Here is a 22423-nt window from a genome sequence, read left to right as displayed (position 1 = left end):
TATGTGAAAGATTCTGGGACAAATATTACGTGTTATTTAAATAAAATTTATTATCAATAAATGTAAGATTGATCTAGCTGTTGTCTGTGAGGTTTGTGCTTTTAGTAGAGGTGGGCAGTGAAGTAGTCAAAGGAGCTTGCAAAGAAAAGCGTCTGGACTTCTTTAAGTTACTTGAAGACGTTTCACCTCTCATCCGAGAAGCTTCTTCAGTTCTAAGGTCAAAGTGAAGGAAGCTTGAGCTGCTTTCCTTTCCATTTTCAAAATCTATCAATACTCCTTGAGCATTACAATAATGGGAAACCTATATGTCTGCGACTCAGTTATCTAGAATTGAGAGTTGTAGGAGTGATAGCAGAGAGATTTTTGATGAGGTTGTGAATACCGGACGAGCGAAACAGAAAAAGTATTTTCTTAATCGTGCCAGGCGAAGTTTATTTTGAAAAACATTTGACCCGGAATTCATTTCCTCAGCAGAAGGGATGGAGTATCATGTTGACACGTGTGTAGTTGTCAAGTGAACTTTTATAAGTCCACAACCACAAGTAACTCCATGACTCCGAGTTGTGAGTATACGTTGTGTAGCCCTACAAATACACAACCTGACAGATTAGAAACAGCACTTAGTTTGTTTAGAGGCTCCGCGGACACCTATAGGGAATCTAGCTCCAGCTTAGCTAGCAGACAGCTAAACTACATTTTCCACACTATGTGCTGTTTTTCAGTGTTATGACTTTCGTTAACGTCTGTCAGATTTTCATTTAAAATAACTGGGTTGCTGAATCCAGTTTACTGTGTTTCTACACGCATTTCTACGGGTTCTCAGCACAGACATGGCTGATGCGTTTAGCAGCAGCTCGGAAACTGTAATTCAGCGTGTGGTGGGAGTTGCAGTGAAGACGAGCACACCTGCGGATGAACTGGAAAAGTTTTATCAGATTAAGAAAACCTGCGACTTCATCAGTGAGCATCAGTTTGAAAAGGTAAGGAGGAGCAACATTTTACTTTTTTAGATGTCACTCACATTTGTTTACAAAAGCATTTATGGCCTAGTAGCCAAATGTTCTTAATCTTTGTCTTGTTTTAATTAAAAGCAACTGCTGTTTAAAAATATAAAACAATGCCTAATTTATACTTTATTTATTAATTATTATTACATTGGTTGCCGTGTGTGCAGGTAGCTCTGCAGTTTCCTGATGAGCTGCTGGTGGATTCAGTTGCAGTGGCAGAAGAGATCGAGAGAAACACTAATGCCAAGTCATACATTTTGGGGGATACATCCTATGGAAGGTAACGCAGTAGATTTAAGAAATCATTGCTGTAATGCACTCACGCAACACTGTTTTTTAATGGTTTTGAGTCATCAAGTAAAATTGGGTTTTAAAATTGGTGGCAGGTTACATTCACTGATATTTTATGACAAAAACTTGTCAACATCTCCAGACCTGTCAGACTTTGAATTCAAAATCTCAGCTCTGTTTTTCAGTACATGAGAATATTTACTGGGAGTTTTATTTTGATATAAAAGAAGCATTCAGTGCTATATAAAACAGTGTGCAAGGAAATTCCTCATCTAGTAAGGGTGTTAACTTATTTAACACTTTTGTTGAACTCTCATGTGCAGTTGCTGTGTGGATGAGGTCGCTGCAGAACACGTTGGCGCTGACTGCATTGTGCACTATGGCAGTGCTTGCCTTAGCCCATCCAGAAGGCTGCCCTTGTTATACATCTTTGAGCAAAGAGCAGTGGATGTGGAGAAGTGTGCCTCCTCCTTCAGAGAACTCTACCCTGACAGACACACTCACATAATCATCCTCTATGATGTCAACTATGCTCATGCCATTAGTAAGTTCGCAGTCACCTTGCAAAGTTTGTGTGATCCTTCGAATTGGTATGTCTCAACACAGATTTTTGTGTTTCGATCAGTCCCATCTGTCCACAGATATTTACCAGTATACATTTTTATTTTTTTTCCTCCCTCAGATGGTCTTTTGGCTCTACTGTCACCAGAGTATCCAAACCTTGTTGCATCTGAAATTGTTGTTGAAGGGGAGCAGTGTTACAGTCATGGGCAGATTAAAAGACAAGATGATGACGCCCGTCTCTCTGACCAAGACGATGGCCAGGTCATCTATCAGTTTGGACGTCAGTTCACCTTGAAAAGCAGTTTAAGCGTCACGGACTGCAGTATGTTTTATGTGGGCCAGGAGGGAGCGACCCTGCGAAACTTCATGATGACTTGGAATCGGTGCTCGTTTTGCTCTTTTGACCCTGTGACAGCGAAGGGGCAGGTCGAGTCTATAAGCATCCACCGCGCACTGATGAAGAGATACTATGCTATAGAAAGGGCCAAGGATGCCAATGTGGTCGGCATCCTGGTTGGGACTCTGGGGGTTGCCGATTACCTCTCTATCATTGAGCAGCTGAAAGAGACCATCAAGAGAGCTGGCAAGAAGAGCTACATGTTTGCCATGGGGAAGCTGAACGTACCCAAACTGGCAAACTTTCTTGAAATTGACATCTTTGTTTTAATTGCATGTCCAGAGAGCTCACTTTTGGACTCGAGGGGGTTTCTTAAACCTGTAGTGACGCCGTTTGAGATGGAGGTGGCCTGCAACAGGAAGAGGGAATGGTCAGAGGAATATGTCACAGACTTCCGACATCTCCTGCCAGGTGCGGTTGGGAGTTTTTCACATCAGTTTTTCTTAAATGAACTCTCTTAAAGTTCTGTGTTAATGTTAAGGATGTTAATGGTGTTGGCTATATGGCTTCGTAGTTTAGTGGTTTACGTGTTCTCCAAACAAGCAAAAGAGCCCAAGTTTAATCTAGAGAGAAGACGCAAATCTGCAAAATCAAACATGCGGTGCTGCCTGCTGAGGTGACTCCTTGTTTAAAAAAAAGAAAAAGCAGAAAGTACCTTATGTAGTGTTGGTTATATACACTGCATTTTGGATTCATTTCAGAATCATTTAAAAGGGGACTATGGGATGTTAAAAGTGTAAAATTGGTGAATATTACTGTAATAATATGGTTGAAAGTACCAACTGAGGAATTCAGAAACAGTTTCCAAAAGGAATTTTTCTATCCATTACCCTTGAGGAAATGTTTCTATATGTCTGTTATCAGTAGTGTAATGTAGTTTCATTTTGCCACGTCTAACCTTTTTCTTCCCAAACTTTCTGTAGGTGGACAGAGTCACGTACCTTTGGCTGATCAGCAGGACGAGGAGGATGAATGTGACGTTTCATTAATCACTGGTGCTCTGCGAAGCCACAATCTGCTGAGCAGTGAGCCTACAGAGCTGGCCTATGGGTCCTCTGTGGTCTTGAGGAACCAGACACTGACCGTAGCAAACACAAACTCAGCTGGTATGACAGTGTGCTCCACCTAATCAACATGCATGAATTCCTATACAAAAGTAGACACTTATGAATATCTTGTATTACACTACAAGTGTTTATTTATTCATTTTATTTTTTATTTTTCCCAGCATCTTTTCTTGCAGGTCGAAGCTGGATCGGTTTAGAGCAGAAGCTGGGGGAGACACCTGTGGTGAAAGCAGTAGAGGGCAGGAGAGGCATAGCTATAGCCTACGAGGAGGAAGGAACATCGTCATGATCATTTTTACCAATAATCCACAATGTCTTTGGTAAATTAATAAATAACCTATCAATGTACCAAATGTATAGCATATAAGTTGTATTTACTAGAAGAAGAAAGTGATTATTAAATGTTTTTTATTAATATCAGTACCAGGCGGTGGTAGTTTTAATACTGCATTACTTAAATTATAGGAATCTGTGATTCAGTGATTACAGTATTATGACATCATAACCAGACCAAAGGTTGTTACTCAGAACCAGGAAATGACTGAAATGTATTTTGAACTCTGAGTCTTAGAAAAAAATAGCCCAAGTGTCAGATGACCACTCATCTTAAATTATTCACGCAACTTGGATGAAATTGGCCTTGTATGAAGTGGAAATGTATTAAGTATAAAAATGCACTTTTCAAATCTTATGACCTCTACACTGACCCTGGGTTTGAGCTTTATAGCAGCAGGAAATCTGTAACACTGCAAAGAAAAGAAAACAATTTGTTGAATGTATTAAAATATCCCACAGTTCACATTTTTCATTTTCTTTAGCAAAAAAAGTAAAATGCATATAACCTTTGCATTTCATGTGTTTATTTGCTTTACATTATTAAATAAGAGTGTTGTGCAAAAGTGTGGAGCCACCCCTCATTTCTGTATTTTACTAGGAAAATGAAGAATTATTGCTCAAGACCCCTTTAAGAAATTACAAGAAAGTCTGGCTTTTGCACAACATTGTACACATAATGTTCTGGAGAATTAATGAAACTGACTCCATGCTGCAACGTCCTACATACCTGTGATATCTGGACCAGGCCTGTCAGGATGACCTCTAAATAAATGCAGTCCTATTTTTTTTTTTTCTTTTCTAATATAAAGTTTGATAGTAAGTCTTTATATAGTGCTCTTTTTAAATTGTTACATAATGAAGAAAGGTGAAATTCATATGAAGCCACATAAACAAATGCAAAGATACAGACTTACAATTTTTGACTAAAAGTCATTTAAATAATGTACATAAGTGGAAAATGTAACATTTTAAGCATTTATAATCAGCTATTGTAATCATCATATTTGGACTTGGTATATCAAAAGAAGTGGCACATTTTATCACCAAAGCAGACAACTTTTGAAAAATGGTTAATCAGTGTTTTCAGCTTTTATAACAGATTAGCAAACCTGGCCATAAATCACTGGCCATTCGCAGGAACTTCTTCCACAAAGGATGCAGGGAATATACCAGTATTCCCGTTACACTGCCCTTCCAACCAGTCTTGGTTAACTGAAGATGAACAAATTGTGAATTAGAATCATATATTCCATCAAATTGTAGAGTTTCTGTATGTTTGACGTATAAAAGAATGAAGCCTCACTTTTAGAGAGCAGTTTGATTTTATCCCCTTGCTGAAAATTCAGATCCTCAGGATTTGATGACTCGTAGGAGTGAAGTGCCACCAGGTGAATCTCCTCCTGAAATCCCCAAAGATCCACAATGGTTATCAGTGTAGACGGAAATTATAACAGGAGTGCAAAAACAAAAAGATACTAAAAGTACGTCAATATCGCTAATACTGGGATTATTTTATTTACTTATTGCCGTTGTTACTATAACAACGGCAATAACATGGCAATAGATGGTTGCTCTCTTACCTCCTTGGTGTTACACCACAAAGTGACACGCCCACCGCTGGCACGGCTCCACAGCTTCTCCATTTCTGTGTTGGCACTGATTACACTTTGTTCACTTGCCTCAGAGGTTAAACTAAACCCAGTAAAGGTATTCAGTTGTAAGTACAAACAATGCATACCAAACATTCTTGTTTTCTTAATTATGCGCTCTACCTCAAGGTGATTGCAGAAGAAGGAAGATTCAGTTTCCTGCCGATTTTCTCAATCAGCATCGTGTAGGGTGACCCACACGGGACTGAGACGACAAAGTTGAAATTGAAATGCACTTTGACGATACATGAATTGTCTGTGGACTGTTTCTCCTGGAAATGATGAGAGGAAATAAAAGAACTTAAAATAACAGCCAGAATTAAACATCTCAGTACTTCTCATTTTCTTTGCGTTGGCATACCTGTCGCTGACGATTTCCACTGGTGACTTCACTTGGAGTAAGACCTTACATAAAGAAAATATGGAAAATTTGATTTTTCACATAAGGCTCAGATATCATTTGAAAATCCTCATTTAATTTTTGTATCCTGTACCAGAAAAGCCAACCTTGTATCCTTTCAGGTCTGGTGGGTGGCTGTCGGCTTGGAGGTGGAGTTATTCCCTGTTTATAGTTGTTCCCATTCAAAATAAAGAAAAGTAAAGTCTGTGTTATTTTAAAAACTTAGAAAGAATGAAAGGAAAGCTCGGAAAGGAAACTACAATGTTTATGCGTTGACATTACCAGAGTCATTGATTATGACACCAACAACTGAGAATAATGACAAATAAATGCTTACCTTGTTTTTGTTAGAAGCTAAGGAGATTTCCAAACGTTCCAGATAGTTGTAAGGAACAAGCCCCCTCTGTGAAAGACATCACAGCCATGTATACTCTCAGCAGACACCAGCAATGCATTAATTGTGTGATAAAAGTACATGATATGAATGCTGGCTTTAGTGCATAAAAACAACACAGTGTACTGGTGTTAAAATTTGTACAATAAGTGGCAGATGTGGAGATCTTACTCTTTCATTGAAGACCACATTTGCCCAGTTGTCAGCACCCTTCTGCAACACAAACACAATATTGCCCGGCACTACAGCCAGCTCATCACTGGTCTCAGGAATAAACTCAAAGAGCACAGTGTGCGGTTCTCCTTCCAACACCCTGTAAACACAAGAAATGTCCACATGGCACCAAGAGTGAATCCTCCCTTAGTTTTGCTGCAATAGGTGTAGGCTGCTGGGGGATTCCCATGATGCATTGAGTTTTTCTTCTTCTCACTAACTATGTGTTAATGCACCTCTCTGCACTGAATCATACTTGTTATGAATCTCTGGCTCTCTTCCACAGCACGTCTTTTATCCTGTCTTCCTTCTCTCACCCCAACCCTCCCTGATCCTGGTTCTGCTGGAGGTTTCTTCCAGTTAAAAGAGAGTTTTTCCTTCCCACTGTCGCCAGAGTGCTTGTTCATATGATTGTTGGGTTTTTCTCTGTATGTATTGTTGTAGGGTTTACCTTACAATATAAAGCACATTGAGGCGACTGTTGTTGTGTAAAGCTGAATTGAATTGAAGTGAAATTGAAGAGACACAAAGGTTAAAGTTGGCACTATTCTGTGTAACGGTACATTTCTATTTTCAGGTTTTAATTATTAAACCTACACTCTGAGTCCCATTTTTCTCTTTGTGGAAAGCACAGTTTCATAGATATGTCTCATGCTTTCCCCCATTTTGTATTTGTACATTGTAAACATGTATAGTGGCGAATCCACATATCACAAAAACGTGCCACCTACAACATCATTAAATACTAAAATCATTTCTGTTTAAGGAGTTTCAAATCCGCATGGATCCAAAGGGACTATCATACCTCAGAACCTCAGGCTCTTTTGGACGAGTTGGACCATCTTGCACCTATCAAATAAAAAAAACAAAACACACAGTCCATCACAGACATGGCAACACACAGGGGTATGTAAAGGTTCAGTCTATCATCAAACTGTAAAGTTTTTATAGCCAATAAAAGCCAGCGTGTCACCTGAGGCTGCAATGGGGCAAATCCAGAGAACTCATCTTGAGGAACAACAGAGGCAACGACCTGATGATAACGGGGGGAAAGTGGCTTGTAGATATCACTCAACAATAATTTCTCCTATATATATATGTGTGTGTGTGTGTGTGTGTAGAGATGCTGACTTTTGATAACTTTATAATCACACTAGATTAGATAAAACAGGCTGGATAATGGGTCACCTTTGCTTTGCCCAGGTAGTCTTTCTTCTCCAGCTCTGCAACATAGTGCTTATTTGGTTTAAACATCTCTTTTGATTGGAACTCGACCAGTTTGAAAAGTTTCTGTTTCTGTTGGTGAAATTTCATTGTGAGTGACACTTAAAGTCATGTGCATGTCATTATCCTGTCACCTGATTTAAAGCAAAATTAGAATAAACCATATCAGCTTACCAAATATAGGTTAATGGAATGAAGAAACTACTACATTTGATATCATAAACATAATCACATTTAAATGGGTTGGCAAAAGTGATTGTATCACAACTCACTAGGATTGATTGCAGAGCTTTGTCGATGATATTAAACCTGGCCTCTGTCTTGTAGTTAAGAGCCTTCGTGAGGTGTTCCTGGGCCTTTTCCCAGTTACCCAGCTGAGCTTCAACCAGGGCCATATTGTGGAGAACCTGTGGAGACATAGTTAAGCTTGCGTCCTTGGCCAGGAAAAAAAGAATGCTAAGTTGTATTATGAATGAACGGCTCATAACATCAAATGAATTATTTAGGTGTAATGTTCAGGATTAATAATAGAATCAAGAATACTCACATCACAAGCGTATAGTATGTATCTGAGACCAAGCGCTTTGTAATCTATCAGCTGGTTGCCCCTGAGTGTTTTAAAGGTTTTCTGGAAGTCCGCTAAACTCTCCTCATACCTTTACGTAGAGACAATAAAGTTAAAACATTTGCATATGATATACTATTAAGCATTTTTAAATCACAACATTAAACATAAAAAATAAATATGGTCCTTTTTTTAAAAAAAAGAAAGAAAAAAAGACGGGTGTGTCTTGCCTCTTCTTTTTGTAAAAAGTGATTCCTCTTTGAAAGAAGGCAATGGCCAAATGTTCATCCTTGCGTATGCTGCAATCAAACGCCTGAGAAACAGAAAGAAACTGTCACTTCCTCTAGAAAACATGGTAAGGTCTACTTCTCCTTTCTCAGTGACTTGCGCTTTCAGGCAGCATATCGGAGAATTGTATTTCAGCAACTATCAAAAGAGTTTCTTGTTTGGACTAATTTGCTGATACGACAGCTGTTAATATTTGTGTGTTTATGCTTCAGCCTGCAGATCAGACATACCTTTTCAGCAGCATCAAAGTCTTGGTTAAGAAGATGGAGACAGCCAATGTCAAAATAAATTTTGGAGTTTGGCTCTTGAATAGCCAAGAAAATCTCAAGTGCTTTGGAGAAATCTTGTCTGTTGATGCAAGTTACCGCCTCATCCCACTGGCGCAGAGTGTCCACAAAAGACATGTTGGCAGGTTAGGAGTAAACTGAGCTACAGACCATAGTAAGGAAGTTCCTCTGATTTGTACCATTGAGAAGAGGAAGTGTGATGAAAGTCATAGTTGGTGTATATAAATAACACATTACCACCAGGTCTTAAAGCTAAAGGGTTGTTCCCTTTTTTCCCAATGCGATGTTCAGTCATTTACATGACAATTCATTATTTGTGTGTAATGTTTAAATAAAGCTAATCTGATTTTGTTATACTTTCCCATCACCAGATATGTCATACGTGTGATGTTTAGCCATAGATTTCCAGGAATGTTGACAGACAGGGTGTAGGGAATGTGATTGCACAAGAACAACTAAATGATGTGTCATTAAACAAGGATAAGATAAGAAGAAAGACTGAAAGTAATAGGGTTATATATTTATTTGTTTATTTGTTTATTTATTTATTGAATCACGATTTGCAGCACCAGGTAAAAACACTTTGAAACAGGCAGTTGATATTCTTTTTGTTGTCTTTTAGTTATCAGAAACAACTACAACTTCCGGCCTAAAGTTTTTAAAAACGATAGTGACCTACTAGTACAAGCTTTGCACTCTAGCACAGCTTTATTAATTCACTTGTATTGTAAATGAAATCAGTTGTATTGATGGGTTTTCTTCTGTTGTTTACCAAAGTATGTATTCTTTACCTTCTGAAGAAAACTATTCCAGCTTCCTTGCTTTGTGGTTGGTTCTCTACCGCCTAAACCCACCCACGCTGGCTCTCTCCACCAATCACAGCAGAGCGACTTGCGCGCTGGCTCCCTCCGGCTGATCCAAACTAGCGCTGGTCCCATCGGTAGTTAAACAAACATGGCTCTGCTACATTATCAGACAACGACTCTTTATGATACGTAGGAAAATTTACAGGAAAAAATGCGAAGATTATTAAGAAACACGCCATGCGTGATGTGACACCGCGGACGGAGAGTCGCTACATTATTTAGTGCGTTAGCTTAGTGTAGCCTTTTGTGACCGTGTTTACACGTAGCTAGCTCTTGTTGGCTAATGTAAGCTAACAAAATGGACCTAGGATCAATGTTGTACAACAATTTAAAAGAAGTTACATGGAGTACTACGTCCTTACCATTAGATCAACTCGTCAGTGCTTATAAGTTGCCTCAAATTGTCAAGCTGGATAACGGCAAGTAACTTTACCTTTTCACGCCATCAGCGCAGCGCTTGTTAGCTGCTAGCTAGCAGCAAAGGCAAACTTAAGCTGTAACAAATCTTTGCGATTGAGTTTAGCAGTGTGACTTACTGTTTCTCAACAGCGTGATCTAGTTTACATTACAAAATAAGCGTTTTCTTATTCTCTCTTTTTTTGGTTTATTTTTGGTAATACCTTTGCATCCGTTGTGCAGATCTCACCTTTTTTGGTATTAAACGTGTAAACCCTATAGTCATTATTATAATGAAGTTATTTCAGGTTTAGTAAAAACTGTATTGCAACGACTGATGAGTTGTACCACATACTGTCTAGCTTCACCATTGGAAAGCCATTTTTTAAATATACATGTATTGTTGCAGGCTGAGTCACAATGCCAATCTTATAACTAAATCGTAACCTAGTTGCTCCGCTGAGATGTGCTGAGAAGCATCATTGTCTTCATTTTGGCTACAAAAAAGACAAGTGTTTATTTATTTGTTTTTAAGAATTAAGACATGATAATGTTGTGGTGCTATGCAGAAGTATTTAGCCACCACCAATTTCTTCATATTTTGCTTAGAAGTTGCCAGATTTGCATTTTTTGAAGTGGTCTTGAGCAATAGTTCTCCAGGTTTTCTGAAGGTTTTTCAAAGTTTTTCTAGTTCTTGTATCTGACCATTTTCTTCAAGGACAAAAAAGTACCTAATTTAAAGGGGTCATTTAAAGGGACCAGCCAGTGTTGTGTATACACTCCGATTCCCATTTATTTTGTTGAGTCCACAAAAAATACCAAATTAACCAAGAACCTGACTGAAAATCAGTAGCATCAGGTCTGATGGAGCAGTGAATGCAATTTGGAAATGTTTGGTTCAGAGCATTGTGAGCATGTACAGAGAAAGTCAGGAGTGACTACAGCCACCTGTTAAACAGGGTGGAGGCTGAACTGCAGCAACTGGTGTAAAGAAATTACAAGAAAGCCGCCTTAGTGTTTAGGCCGTGTTAAAGAACAAAGGTGATCAAATAAAATATTGACTTTCAATTTTGTTAGAGTTGTACAAACTCTGCACTTGCCTTATAGCCTGTATTTCCATGTATGTTTGCACATATTGCAGCCATTTCCCATTTTTCTACTAAAATAAAGAAATGAGTGGGGGCTCAAGACTTTTGCACAGTACTGTTACGATCACTCTAACTAAACTATATGTTAATGCAATCCTGGGTCTGAACGTGTATCTTTATCAGAATCAGAATACTTAAATAATACTGATTCTGATACGGTCCTGGGTCTGAAAGTGCATCTTTAAAACTATGTTACCCTCAGTTATGCCTGAAAATAAACATGCTGACTGTGCCCTGCACTTTGCTATTATGTATCATTAATAATTTGAATGATTTTCTCCATCTTCATGACACATGCCTGGCCTTTTCTGGAGAACTAAAGTGGTGTATTGTACTTTGAATGATAGAGCATGCTTTTTAGAGAGGTATGGATTAGGCCATTAGTCATTGACTAATGGCCTAATCCATAGTGACTTTAAATGTGCTTGGTAATCCAATGCCTCAGTTTGAATGGAGCAGACTGTATGGCTAAAGAGTGGTATGAAAACAGTGGTGTTTCTCAAAGTGATATTTAATAGAATGACCTGTTCTCTGTAGCTATTAAGGTTCAATAGTTCTCTCATGACCCACATCCAAGACACCACCTGGTGAAAACATAGATATAAACATTTTTTGTTTTAGATGTTTTGTTGCTGGATGGTTCAGTGTTTACTTTGCAGTTAATTTAAAGTTGTAATTATGCAAATTATGCTGTTTTCTGCTCTGTAAATAGTGGTTTTTTTTTTTTACTTTCTGTAGGTCAGCTGGTTGAAGGGCTCAGAGACAATGACTACCTCTTGATTCATTCCTGTCGTCAGTGGACGACTATTACTGCTCACAGTCTGGAGGAGGGACATTATGTCATTGGGCCCAAAATAGAGATCCCAGTTCACTATGAAGGTGAGATGCAGCCACAGTCTATGCTTATTTAGTTTGTCTTGTAAATGGTAAATGGACTAGTTCTTATAAAGCGCATTTCTACTCTATCTGAGCACTGAAAATGCTTTACAGTATTTATATGTTGCGCATTGTCAGATATCAAATATGATATTTGATGATGCATCTTTGCCTAAACTGAAGAATTATTCACTAAAATATATAAGGCAAAAATAAATTATGTGATTTTATACGGAGAGTCGCTACATTATTTAGTGCGTTAGCTTAGTGTAGCCTTTTGTGACCGTGTTTACACGTAGCTAGCTCTTGTTGGCTAATGTAAGCTAACAAAATGGACCTAGGATCAATGTTGTACAACAATTTAAAAGAAGTTACATGGAGTACTACGTCCTTACCATTAGATCAACTCGTCAGTGCTTATAAGTTGCCTCAAATTGTCAAGCTGGATAACGGCAAGTAACTTTACCTTTTGTAAATGGTAAATGGACTAGTTCTTATAAAGCGCATTTCTACTCTATCTGAGCATTGAAAATGCTTTACAGTATTTATATGTTGCGCATTGTCAGATATCAAATATGATATTGGATGATGCATCTTTGCCTAAACTGAAGAATTATTCACTAAAATATATAAGGCAAAAATAAATTATGTGATTTTATAGTTGTAAGTCTGTGTTGATGCAAAACACGTGCAAAACACCATTGACGTGTCTTTTCCATCTTTTCGTAGGTCAGTTTAAGCTACTCGAGCAGGACAGAGATGTCAAAGAGCCTGTGCAGTACTTCAACAGCGTGGAGGAAGTGGCCAAAGCTTTCCCTGAAAGGGTATATGTCATGGAGGAAATCATGTTCAATGTTAAGGTACATTTAATCCATCTATTTTTATGTGACATTTATGAATATAATATAATAATATATAGTTATAATTCTAAACGCTTCCACCAAGAGTATTTCATAACTTTAGATTTCCAGTTAAAGTTTAAAATTTTCCAAGTTAAGGTTGGTAAAGTAGATTCATTTCATTGCGTATATCGAAATTCATGTATGTAATGTTTTCATAGATGGCTTCAGGGGAATGCAATGAAGACACAGAGGTTTACAACATAACACTAAACACTGGTGATGAACTGACGTTAATGGGCCAAGCTGAGATCCTTTATGCCAAAAGCTTCAAAGAAAAATCAAGATTCAACACCATTTTTAAGAAGATTGGAAAGCTGAACTCCATCAGTAAGATCGGTCGAGGCAAGATGCCTTGCTTGATTTGCATGAACCATCGCACCAATGAGAGCATCAGCCTGCCGTTCCAATGCAAAGGCAGGTTCAGTACCTGCAGTCCACTTGAGCTTCAGATGCAAGACGGGGAGCACAACATCAGGAACATCGTGGAGAAAACCCGTCTCCCGGTCAATGTGACAGTACCCAGCACTCCACCCCGCAACCAGTATGACCTCCACCTCATTAGGGAGGGTCATCGGTACAAATTGGTCAACATTCAGACGAAAACAGTGGTTGTGTGCTGCATTCTGCGAAGCAATAAAATTATCCCTATCCATTTTCCGTTTCATATAGCCATGCCACGATTTATTGTTCCAGAAGAATTGCTGCAAGGAGAGCTGTGGTTAGATACTATGGTGCATCGCTGGTTTGCGTTCTGCCAGGAGCAGTTTGATATTGATGACTATTCTCGTGCTGTCCGGGACGTACGAACAGACTGGACTGAAGATGGCAAAAGTCCCAAAAAAAGCAGTGGCAATGGTAGTTGTAGCAGTGGAGGAAGCGGGAGTTCAAGCGGCTGTCCCAATCATATGCAAATTCCCAGCTCTTTGACTTACGCCCGAGATGAACTCACCCAGTCCTTCCACCGACTGTCTGTGTGTGTGTATGGCAGCAACCTGCACGGTAACAGTGAGGTCAACTTGCAGGGTTGTATGCCATGCGGAGATTGGGCTCTTATGCCTTCTGATAGTCATCCTTCAGAAGAGAATGAACACTTTTTCCCAGAGCTGTTGGACTGCACAAACCCACAACCAACCCTCAACAAGCTGGATGTTCCCTATGAGGAGCTGTGGTTGGATCACTTGAGAAGTCAGATTCCAAAACCCTCTCAAAGCGAAGGAATCAGAGGCCTCAACAGTGACTGTGCCACAACAGCTGCACTGACAAACCCAGTCACTTGTCCTCTGGGAGCCATAACCAGCTCTGATGTGCCTCTTACTCCTCCACCAGTCCCACCAAAGTCTGAAGCTGTGAGTATAATCTATTGTACTTTAGAGTTTTCGGTCTTAGGATTGGAGTGTTAGTTGATTTGATGGCGTCCGTGCTCACAACAAATGTATATTAATACTACAGCAAAAGCCAGCATGAGTAGCTACTATGCAGTAAATTAATAAATAAAACTACTTGAAAACAACAAGTTTGATTGGCTGTTGCAGATAAAAAGCTGAACCTAAGGGTTCTTTGAAGAATGACTGTAATGTAAGAACATAAGCTTTAGTTACTGTTTCAACACAAACTCTTTTCATCCTAGGTGAAGGAAGAATGTCGTCTTTTGAATGCGCCACCAATCCCACCACGAGGCCTGAAACAGATACCATCAGTGCCTGTCCTTTCGAAGCCACGGCAGCAAGAAACTCGGTCTCCAAGTCCAACCCTCTCCTATTATTCTTCTGGTCTCCACAACATGTAAGAATTTAAATTTTCACCCACATTCTGAAAACAAATGCTGTAAGATATCAAGTTTTGTACCTTTCTATGTTTACATGTATGAGGCTGTTCTTATGCTATAAATTAATCTACTATTTTTCCATTAGCAGTGGAACATGTGAGCAAGAAGGAACTGACCCACAAGAGCAAAGCCATGTGTGCAACCCTTGCAGCTGGGCTAATTCCATCAGCACTGAACCGAAGGTTGTTTCGCCATGTAGTAGCTTGCCGTTAGATGGAGTTTTATCGCGGTTGTCTTGGCCAAATCATTTCAGTGGAGGGGATTCGCATTGCATGGACGAGTTTCTGCCTACAACCTGTCGAAGTTACTACAGCTACCCCAGAAAGAGAACCCCAAGCACTCCAAAAACCTGTACAACCAGCCTTGTTGACTTTGATGGCCGAGAGTATGCACACCGCAGTAAGGACTTTAACTTGCCGAAAGCATCTCTGAGTCCTTTCTGCAACAAATCTTCAAGCTGCAATTCAGAAATGTACAGTGACAAGCTCATAGATGCATCTAACACTAAGCAGAGCCTCTCCTGCCCGATCTTGCCACCAAGAACACCAAAATCAAATGCCATAAAGAAGTGCACAGATGTGCTGTCAGAGTCGGTCTGTGACAGTAAGCCGGAAACTTTATATTCCTCACTTGCTCAACATGAGCAGGGAACAAAAGAGATACACTCCATCTCTAACACTCCAACTGTTAACTGTCCATCCTTGTCTCACACTACACAGTGGCAGCCACCATCGAGCTTGGCTGGCCTTTCAATTGAAGAGGTCTCTAAATGTCTGAAATTTATCGGCCTGCCAGATGACATTGTTTCTCTTTTCGTGTCAGAAAAAATTGATGGGAATCTACTCCTGCAGCTCACCGAGGAGATTTTGTCTGAGGACTTCAAGCTAAGCAAACTGCAGGTGAAGAAACTCATGCAGTTCATAAATGGGTGGAGACCCAAGATATAACAGTATGTAACTTAAAAACTGTAAAGCTGAGAACATCATGCCTTCAGTATGTATGCTATGCACATCAAGCCACAAAGAGTTTCTTTTTGTATAGTATGAACGTATTTCCTTGTTACTACATGGTGGGGAAGACAAGTGGGTAATTCCCACTTGTCTTCCCCAGTCTATGACTCCCAGTCTATGACTCCCAGTCTATGACTCCTATTTGCTAACTGAATGGAATCATTTGGCACTTTCACAAAGACATTTACATGTCAACTGCTTACTTTTACTCCCACGACCTATTCATGTCATTACACAGATACTAATTTAAGCCAGGGAATTGAAAGAAATCCACATAATCGTTTTAATGTGAGAGCTATATGAAGACAATATTGTCTTTTGCTAAAGGAGAGTGTCACAGAATTTTGCTGCGAATAGCTAAATGTTTAAAAGAGCACGAACTAGAAAATATTTGAAATATATATATAGTAGAGCCAACTGCCAATAATTACAGAAAACCCAGTTTGGTATCAGGTGACAGGAGGATGGTTAACTGTCTAACTTTGGAAAATTAATTATTGCATGTAGTCAATGCGACAGGGTTTTGTTTTCCCTCAGAATTTGCATCCCCTTAATATAACTGTGCTAATAACAGCTACGCGAAGTCATTATCTGCAGTAGGGTTTAAAGGTGACACTTCCTATGCAAGAGCTCTTTTTTGTGTGTGCCTGAAGTTAAACACGGCTTATTGTAACCTAAAATGTCTCAGCTAAATGTCACTTTGGGTTATTTAAGCCTGAAAAGAAATTGGTTATATCTAACCAAATTCTGTCCTTTCTTTTAAATTCACATGGAGATACCAAAAGCGCCAACAGATCTTGGCGTCCAATATAAATGAAAAATGAAATGCATCATGCACTTTGGTAGATTTCAGATTAAATATAGAAGTTAAGGTCATTAAATATAATTGATGAGATTGTTTATGTAGAGAATGAATGCACTACATTTTTTTAATTGCAAGGGTACTCATTTGTTTCCACTGTATGTATTGGTAAGTGTTACCTACAATACTTGCGAGACAGAAGTAATAGTTTTTTGCGCCTTAAACCGGAGACCTTAAACCATTTGATATTTTGACGTAACATTTTCTTTTTGTCAGAGAGTATACACTAACAACTGGAATTTCTCCAGACCACGGAAGCATGTAAGCTAAACTTGAAAATGATAAACTGCAATGAAATATTTGTTTGTATTGGTAACTTTTTTAAAAATACCCTTGATTCAGAATTGAGTTATTTATGCAGTAATTTAACATGATGCAAAATATGCAGGAGAGTTATTGTCAGACCATTCTTATGGCTGACACATGAAGGTGCCTCAGCAGCCACAGCCTTTGTACAACTCGGGTCTGGTCTGTTGGCCAATAGCTGTTGTTTTGTTTTCCCCCCACCCAACAGGTTTTTTTCTCTTTTTTTACAGTGGGGTGTTACATACTTGATATTTTTTTATTTTGTATGTAGGTGCAAATTAAATATAATTTTTTTTATTGAAATGATTACTAATGTTGAGATTATTTTTTATTGAGAAAAAGCTTATGTTCAAATTTCTGTTTTGTGTTTTTTTAATTCTGTAAAATGTGGGTTCTACTCGGGTTTCTAACTTCATGCAGTAAAATAACACTCGGTCACGGGGGGAAAAATACCCACGAATCTCTTTCGCACTCCATGGACAGTGACCAAAAGATAATGTTAAAAAGTTGTATTTCCTTTTAAGTTGGTCTCAGTATCACTGTTTTTATGGAGAATGATTTCTGTCCCTGGAAACTTATTACATAGCATAATGTCTTATGCAATAGCCATGGCACTCCAAAGTGACCACAGAAAGAAAATGCAAAGCAGTGGAGTATTATAGGGTATTATTAAGCGTATTGAAAATGCCACAGTGTTCATTTATAAAAAATGCATGCCAAAGAAATAACTCCAAACCAGTAGCCAATTTAACTTGAAGAATTCTGCAATTATTCAATGAACTGTGAAAACACTCCAACATCTAGCCCTGTCCGACTAATCCAACGTTGTGAAGCACTCGGTACCAAAGCTCATTCTGCGTTGGTAACACACTCCGCTCTGGATCACTGCCTACATGAAATGTTGCAATTTTTTTGTACAAAAAGAAGGTAAATAACTGTGACACTGGGTTTGACATCATTACTTACAAGTTGAGTTCTGAACATTTGTTTTTCATTTTAACTCTTGTTTTCCCTGTTTCCTCTTTTGCATTGTATCATCTATTAAACATGGATTAACTGGTGCTCGTGTTTTTCTTCTTGGTCAAGTAACAGTAGTAGGCTTCATAATAGTAACGAGCATGACCATTTTACTACTGATTACAAAGTTTGAGTGATTAACGCAATCTATATGATATACAGCAAGAGCTTTATGTGTAAGTCAGTCTTCATTCATTGATAATTCACAAAATAATTATTTTAAGGCGTGCTTGCCTGTCCAGGGAAACACGTTGTGTCTATGCTGTGACATGGAGAAACATGAGTTTCATCAATTCCCCAGAATATTTGTGACATATGGTGGTTTCACCACTTGGCTCCATGTCTGTTTATGTTAAAGTTCTGTTGCAGCACATTGTAACTTTACTTTGCAACATTTCCTGCTAATAAGAAGGCCAAAGTCAGAGCAGAGGCTAAAAGGACAGTGAGACATTCGAGGATTTAAAATTTTAATTTCATACTTCATAAAATTACAGCTTATTCCAGTTCAATTCATCAACATTTGATCAACAGTTTAGAAGAGTAGCCATCTGAAATTTACCACCTTGGGTCATTTCCCCCAAAATTCACGTCAGAATTAATTTTAGTCGTCTCTGGATTCAGTGAATAACTTATACTCACCTGGTTTATTTATTTCTAACATTATTTTGCTTGTTTCCAGTGCGACTGATGATTTGATTTGTTTAGAATTAATAGAGACAATAAGTAACCGATTAACTGGTTATTTTTAGTAATCGATATCTGCAAGGTTGAGTGTATGTTATCTGCGTCTTTTATAGAATAGTAAATTGAATACAGGCGCATGTCAAATGCTGCAAAAAGGAAGTGAGACAGCAAATTGCATCAGGTGTTCAGCACCTTTATCAACAGTTTGCTGTTTCGTTACTTCTGCTGTCTTGCACTTTCCGGTTGTACATTAAGCAGGCTGACAAGCCACAGATCAAAGGTTTCCTAAGTTCTGCTTCTTATCAACATGTGATTTAGGCTTACATATTCTAAACCACATACTTTTAAAGCTTTGATTAAATTTTAATGTCTTTAAGTAAGTGTGATTTATTGAAAATACTTTGCACAAGCCTTATCCATATAAACAATTTCAATAGAGGTTCCTGTATCCTTTTTATTTGAATACTTATGAAAGAGCAGACATGCCGGTTTTCTTCAGTTGCTGGTGCACTGTGCAGCATCCAGTTTTTAAAATAAGTAAATAAATGCAGATTTTAAAGGGTTTGCCTATTTTTCATGAAATTATGTGTCTACTGTTACCAACATGTTTTATTACCTCACTCTAAAGACACATACTTGGCCAAATTTGGCAAGCTTGACTTTTAAAACAACTGCATATAAACAATGACTAGGCCTGTGATGCCAACTTGTGCTTATTTGTTGCATTTTAGGCATTGTTAGTCGTTCCTGCCATTTGCTGACTCCTTCCTGACTCCACCAGGTTTTGTATGGAGCATTTGTCTTGATGTCAACACAGCAACTTGTTTAAAAAATGGCTAATGCTCTAAGGAAACTAATTTGATTGGACTGGTACTTGACTGGTATTAGTTACCATTAGTAACTAATGGGAGATCATCAGTTATCCCGTTCAACTGTCAAATCTCTAATCTGATTAATTCCTGTTCTTAATGGGAAAGTTTTCTGATTACCTGCCCTGTGAATTATAACTACATGGCTGAATTCATAACAAAATATTACTATATAAATGCCGTAGTGTATAGTTATAGATTAGTTACAGATTTCACACTTTTCACAGAATTTTATTTCTTCCTTTTGTTCCAAACATCATACAATTTTGCCGAGCAAATTGGCAAAAAAGAACAAGACACATATAAAGGTTTTCCACAACTGCATTAGAGAACATATTTGACATCAAAGGATTCTTTCAGGCCCTAAAATTCATTTGCATACAGTTTCTAAACGTGTGATTTATTTTGAATGATTCAGATCCACGGTTCCCAGCCCACCCAAACTCTGCTAAGCACATTTGGATCCATGGCCTGGTCTAGCAGACAGTCCACCTGATTCTCCACTGACAGGCCTTCGGCTGGAAGTCTAGCGCGAATGTTGTGCTCCTTAGTGCCCAGAGCCACCGACTGCATCCCCGGGAAGGCACCATCCTTCTCAAAACCCAGCTTCAGCTCCTCACTGACAAAATAAACCCAAAACATCAAGTCAAAAACAAGACAAGATAGAGAATAACAAAACAGTGACTGAATTGTATTATAAAGGTTTCTGATTTCAGATATGACCCCTAATATGAATCAACACACTCAGTAAAATGTTACCATTAGTTGAGTACTGGGACTTTCCATCATTATGGATGTCAAAAACAGAGGGTTTTACTAGCATAGAACGTTAATTAAATCCTATTAGACGTTTCATAATATGATTTGATGATCTACCTGGTTATAGCAGCTGGATTAGCTCCATCCAGTTTTCTCTTGGCAAAGTTAACCTTCTGCAAGGGATACCAGTTGATTTCTTTGGTGTTCACAGTCTCTGTCCATGTGCCTCCTTTCCTCAGTTGTTTCATCTCAAAGTTCTGCGTGATAACAATAACACAACCTTTTTGTGCCGTAATTTGAAAAACAGATTAAAAGTCTTTAATGTGCAACAGCAAGCAACATTTTATTGGGGGGGAAATTGAATTAATTCAATAGACTATACAATGGCCGAGAGCCACAAATGAAAACAGAACATGCCACATGTTGTATATAATACAATCTTGATCCGTATTCAAAATTCAGCATGTGCTGTCTGCAGAGTCGAGGGGTGATGATTTGAACTTGCTTTGGATACAACACAGGGCTCTAGACTAACTTTTTGCCATGGGCGTACCGGTACGCCTAACTTTAAAAGGTTAGGCGTACCGGCACAAAAGTTAGGCGCACACAAATTTTATAATAATTTATATAATATAATGTGTTTTTCTGGATACACTGTGCTTTTTCAGCATTCAAAGATAGATGACACCGTGTCAGAGCACTGGCTATGAATTTCAGAAGGATCAGACCTTAACTTAACTGAAAAGTTAGCAATAGTTCTTTTCCTGTTACAGCTACATCCACTTCTGTCGTGCCTAGGCTGCTCACTAGGGCTGGGTATCATCACTGATTTCTATAATCCATTCGATTCCGGTTTTCAAAGTCCCGATTCGATTCAACTTAGCCTCAGACAGTCAGAAATATTATAATTCTGATCATTTATCAGTACTGACTTCATCAGAATTGTGAACATCACAACATGTATTCTAGAGTCAAATGATCCTAAGCACAGACCCAAATCTTCAAGAGAAGGGCTGAGGAAGAAACGAATCCAGAAAAGTCCAGACCTCAACCTGACTGAAATAATGTGGCGACACCTTAAGAGAGTTGTGCCTAAATGGATGCATTAAAATCTCAATGAACACTATTGAAAACATGATCCAAAATCTATCCACTCATTCAATGGTTACCTGCCAGTCCAGGGAGGGTTCCTTGACAAACACGTCCATAGTGTTAAGCAGAAGGTCTGGCTCAGCCCTGTAGGCCCGCAACGAATGAATCATGATGTTCTGGATCAAACCGGACTCCTTCAAGGGTTGCATTAAATTCACAAACTGTTGGGTCAGCCGGAAAGGCATGAGCTCAGGCACAGGGAGGAACTGGGAGAAAATACGAGATTGCACAGAAAGAGATTAACAGTACAGTAGGTCAACTTCTGACATGCTTCACATTCATGCAGCCGGTCACCTCAGCTGTGACAGTAAGATTCATACACCTAAACCAGACAATAAATTCTCCCAAACCAATCACGTGTAAATCACTTATTGCCTCTTCTATGGCATTTTGCTTTAGGCGAGGTAACATTCCTTTCACTGGATATACCTGTGTGGATGAGCCAAACGCATGCCCAAAGTCAATGCCAATCATGCCCCCTGTTTCCATATTTATCATGAAGTTGGAGAGGTGGCGATCTCCAATCCCAAGAATCCAGTGACTCACGCACAGCAAAGCGTGAGAGCTAATGAAGTGGGATCGCAGGGACAGAAAGGCCTCCGGACTGTTGCACATGTTTAGAAAAGCTCTCCTAGAATTTAAAACAGAGAAAAATATGAAGGTTATTACTGCAAGTGTTACCATGTCCTGAGTAGTCATGCTATACATGCAGTCCACTTACTTCAGCAAATCGCTGGGCACAAACTGCAATACTTTCATAAAGTTGTTGACAGCATCGGCACGTTTTGCTTTCCTGGCAAAGAATGAAATGCAAGTGTAAGTCTGTTAAAATTATTCTAATTGTTTTTTATGAGCATTTATTGAACCCAGTGTCATAGGAGTACAAATTCAGGTAACTCACTTATAGGCCAGACCATAAAGTGCAATAGCGCTCACACGACTTTTGTCTTTTCGGTTTTCTGGTGCAAAGCGTGAGAGCCAGGCGTTGTACTCGTCCATGGAACTTTAAAACAAAGACAACTGCCATCATATCATCAAACTCATCACACACTTAAATATTGCTGCATTA

General features: G+C 38.8%; 4 protein-coding genes across 9 annotated transcripts in view; 2 read left to right on the top strand and 2 right to left on the bottom strand.

The window, feature by feature from the left end:
* The first annotated feature begins 479 nt into the window (after positions 1-479).
* On the top strand, positions 480-4172 carry dph2 (diphthamide biosynthesis 2). Of its 2 annotated transcripts, none has more exons than XM_006806341.3 (7): positions 480-563; positions 824-980; positions 1175-1287; positions 1622-1842; positions 1981-2670; positions 3183-3365; positions 3488-4172. In XM_006806341.3, the coding sequence occupies exons 2-7, from the start codon at positions 831-833 to the stop codon at positions 3613-3615; spliced, it is 1485 nt and encodes a 494-aa protein (XP_006806404.2). In that variant the 5' UTR covers positions 480-563; positions 824-830; the 3' UTR covers positions 3616-4172. The 2 variants fall into 2 exon arrangements, with proteins under 2 accessions (XP_006806404.2, XP_035770480.2); XM_035914587.2 differs by having other exon boundaries at positions 786-980.
* On the bottom strand, positions 3739-8806 carry ncf2 (neutrophil cytosolic factor 2). 3 transcript variants are annotated; one of them, XM_006806340.3, is made up of 15 exons: positions 8626-8806; positions 8338-8420; positions 8090-8198; positions 7815-7949; positions 7507-7614; positions 7292-7351; positions 7124-7167; positions 6277-6418; positions 6049-6114; positions 5819-5873; positions 5673-5716; positions 5435-5583; positions 5243-5354; positions 4966-5062; positions 3739-4874 (listed from the first exon to the last, which is right to left on the bottom strand). In XM_006806340.3, exons 1-15 carry the CDS (start codon positions 8797-8799, stop codon positions 4783-4785), a joined length of 1470 nt encoding a protein of 489 aa, XP_006806403.2. In that variant the 5' UTR covers positions 8800-8806; the 3' UTR covers positions 3739-4782. The 3 variants fall into 3 exon arrangements, with proteins under 3 accessions (XP_006806403.2, XP_035770489.1, XP_087702140.1); XM_035914596.2 differs by having other exon boundaries at positions 4966-5059; XM_087846014.1 differs by having other exon boundaries at positions 4871-5062.
* Positions 8807-9592: 786 nt separating this feature from the next.
* Positions 9593-17928, top strand: garem1 (GRB2 associated regulator of MAPK1 subtype 1). 2 transcript variants are annotated; one of them, XM_087846013.1, is made up of 6 exons: positions 9593-9967; positions 11831-11971; positions 12698-12828; positions 13029-14216; positions 14498-14652; positions 14784-17928. In XM_087846013.1, the coding sequence occupies exons 1-6, from the start codon at positions 9847-9849 to the stop codon at positions 15640-15642; spliced, it is 2595 nt and encodes an 864-aa protein (XP_087702139.1). In that variant the 5' UTR covers positions 9593-9846; the 3' UTR covers positions 15643-17928. The 2 variants fall into 2 exon arrangements, with proteins under 2 accessions (XP_087702139.1, XP_087702138.1); XM_087846012.1 differs by having other exon boundaries at positions 14781-17928.
* A 1725-nt stretch (positions 17929-19653) lies between these two features.
* Positions 19654-22423, bottom strand: part of prkdc (protein kinase, DNA-activated, catalytic subunit) — a 33609-nt gene continuing 30839 nt past the window's right edge. For both annotated transcript variants that reach the window (XM_087846010.1, XM_087846011.1), the window contains exons 81-86: positions 22256-22357; positions 22076-22147; positions 21784-21985; positions 21372-21560; positions 20320-20459; positions 19654-20062 (exon numbers count right to left, since the gene is read on the bottom strand). In XM_087846010.1, the coding sequence (XP_087702136.1) occupies positions 19858-20062; positions 20320-20459; positions 21372-21560; positions 21784-21985; positions 22076-22147; positions 22256-22357 (910 nt within the window). In that variant the 3' untranslated portion in view covers positions 19654-19857. The remainder of the gene's footprint in view (positions 20063-20319; positions 20460-21371; positions 21561-21783; positions 21986-22075; positions 22148-22255; positions 22358-22423) is intronic.

Source organism: Neolamprologus brichardi, chromosome 9 (genome assembly GCF_056152115.1).
Source record: "Neolamprologus brichardi isolate AB-2024 chromosome 9, ASM5615211v1, whole genome shotgun sequence".
Taxonomy (NCBI): Eukaryota; Metazoa; Chordata; class Actinopteri; order Cichliformes; family Cichlidae; genus Neolamprologus; species Neolamprologus brichardi.
Note: the sequence above shows the minus strand (reverse complement) of the source record. Positions and strands in the feature narration are given on the sequence as shown.

Excerpts from the sequence above, each read along its gene's own strand:
- dph2 (XM_006806341.3), top strand. The coding sequence starts at position 831 with ATGGCTGATGCGTTTAGCAGCAGCTCGGAAACTGTAATTCAGCGTGTG. Across the intron at positions 981-1,174 it reads GTGAGCATCAGTTTGAAAAG|GTAGCTCTGCAGTTTCCTGA; the intron begins GTAAGGAGGAGC and ends CCGTGTGTGCAG. Across the intron at positions 1,288-1,621 it reads GGGGATACATCCTATGGAAG|TTGCTGTGTGGATGAGGTCG; the intron begins GTAACGCAGTAG and ends TCTCATGTGCAG.
- ncf2 (XM_087846014.1), bottom strand. The coding sequence starts at position 8,799 with ATGTCTTTTGTGGACACTCTGCGCCAGTGGGATGAGGCGGTAACTTGC. Across the intron at positions 5,717-5,818 it reads CAGACCTGAAAGGATACAAG|GTCTTACTCCAAGTGAAGTC; the intron begins GTTGGCTTTTCT and ends TCTTTATGTAAG. Across the intron at positions 5,063-5,242 it reads TGTGGTGTAACACCAAGGAG|GAGGAGATTCACCTGGTGGC; the intron begins GTAAGAGAGCAA and ends TGGGGATTTCAG.
- garem1 (XM_087846012.1), top strand. The coding sequence starts at position 9,847 with ATGGACCTAGGATCAATGTTGTACAACAATTTAAAAGAAGTTACATGG. Across the intron at positions 11,972-12,697 it reads GATCCCAGTTCACTATGAAG|GTCAGTTTAAGCTACTCGAG; the intron begins GTGAGATGCAGC and ends ATCTTTTCGTAG. Across the intron at positions 12,829-13,028 it reads AAATCATGTTCAATGTTAAG|ATGGCTTCAGGGGAATGCAA; the intron begins GTACATTTAATC and ends ATGTTTTCATAG.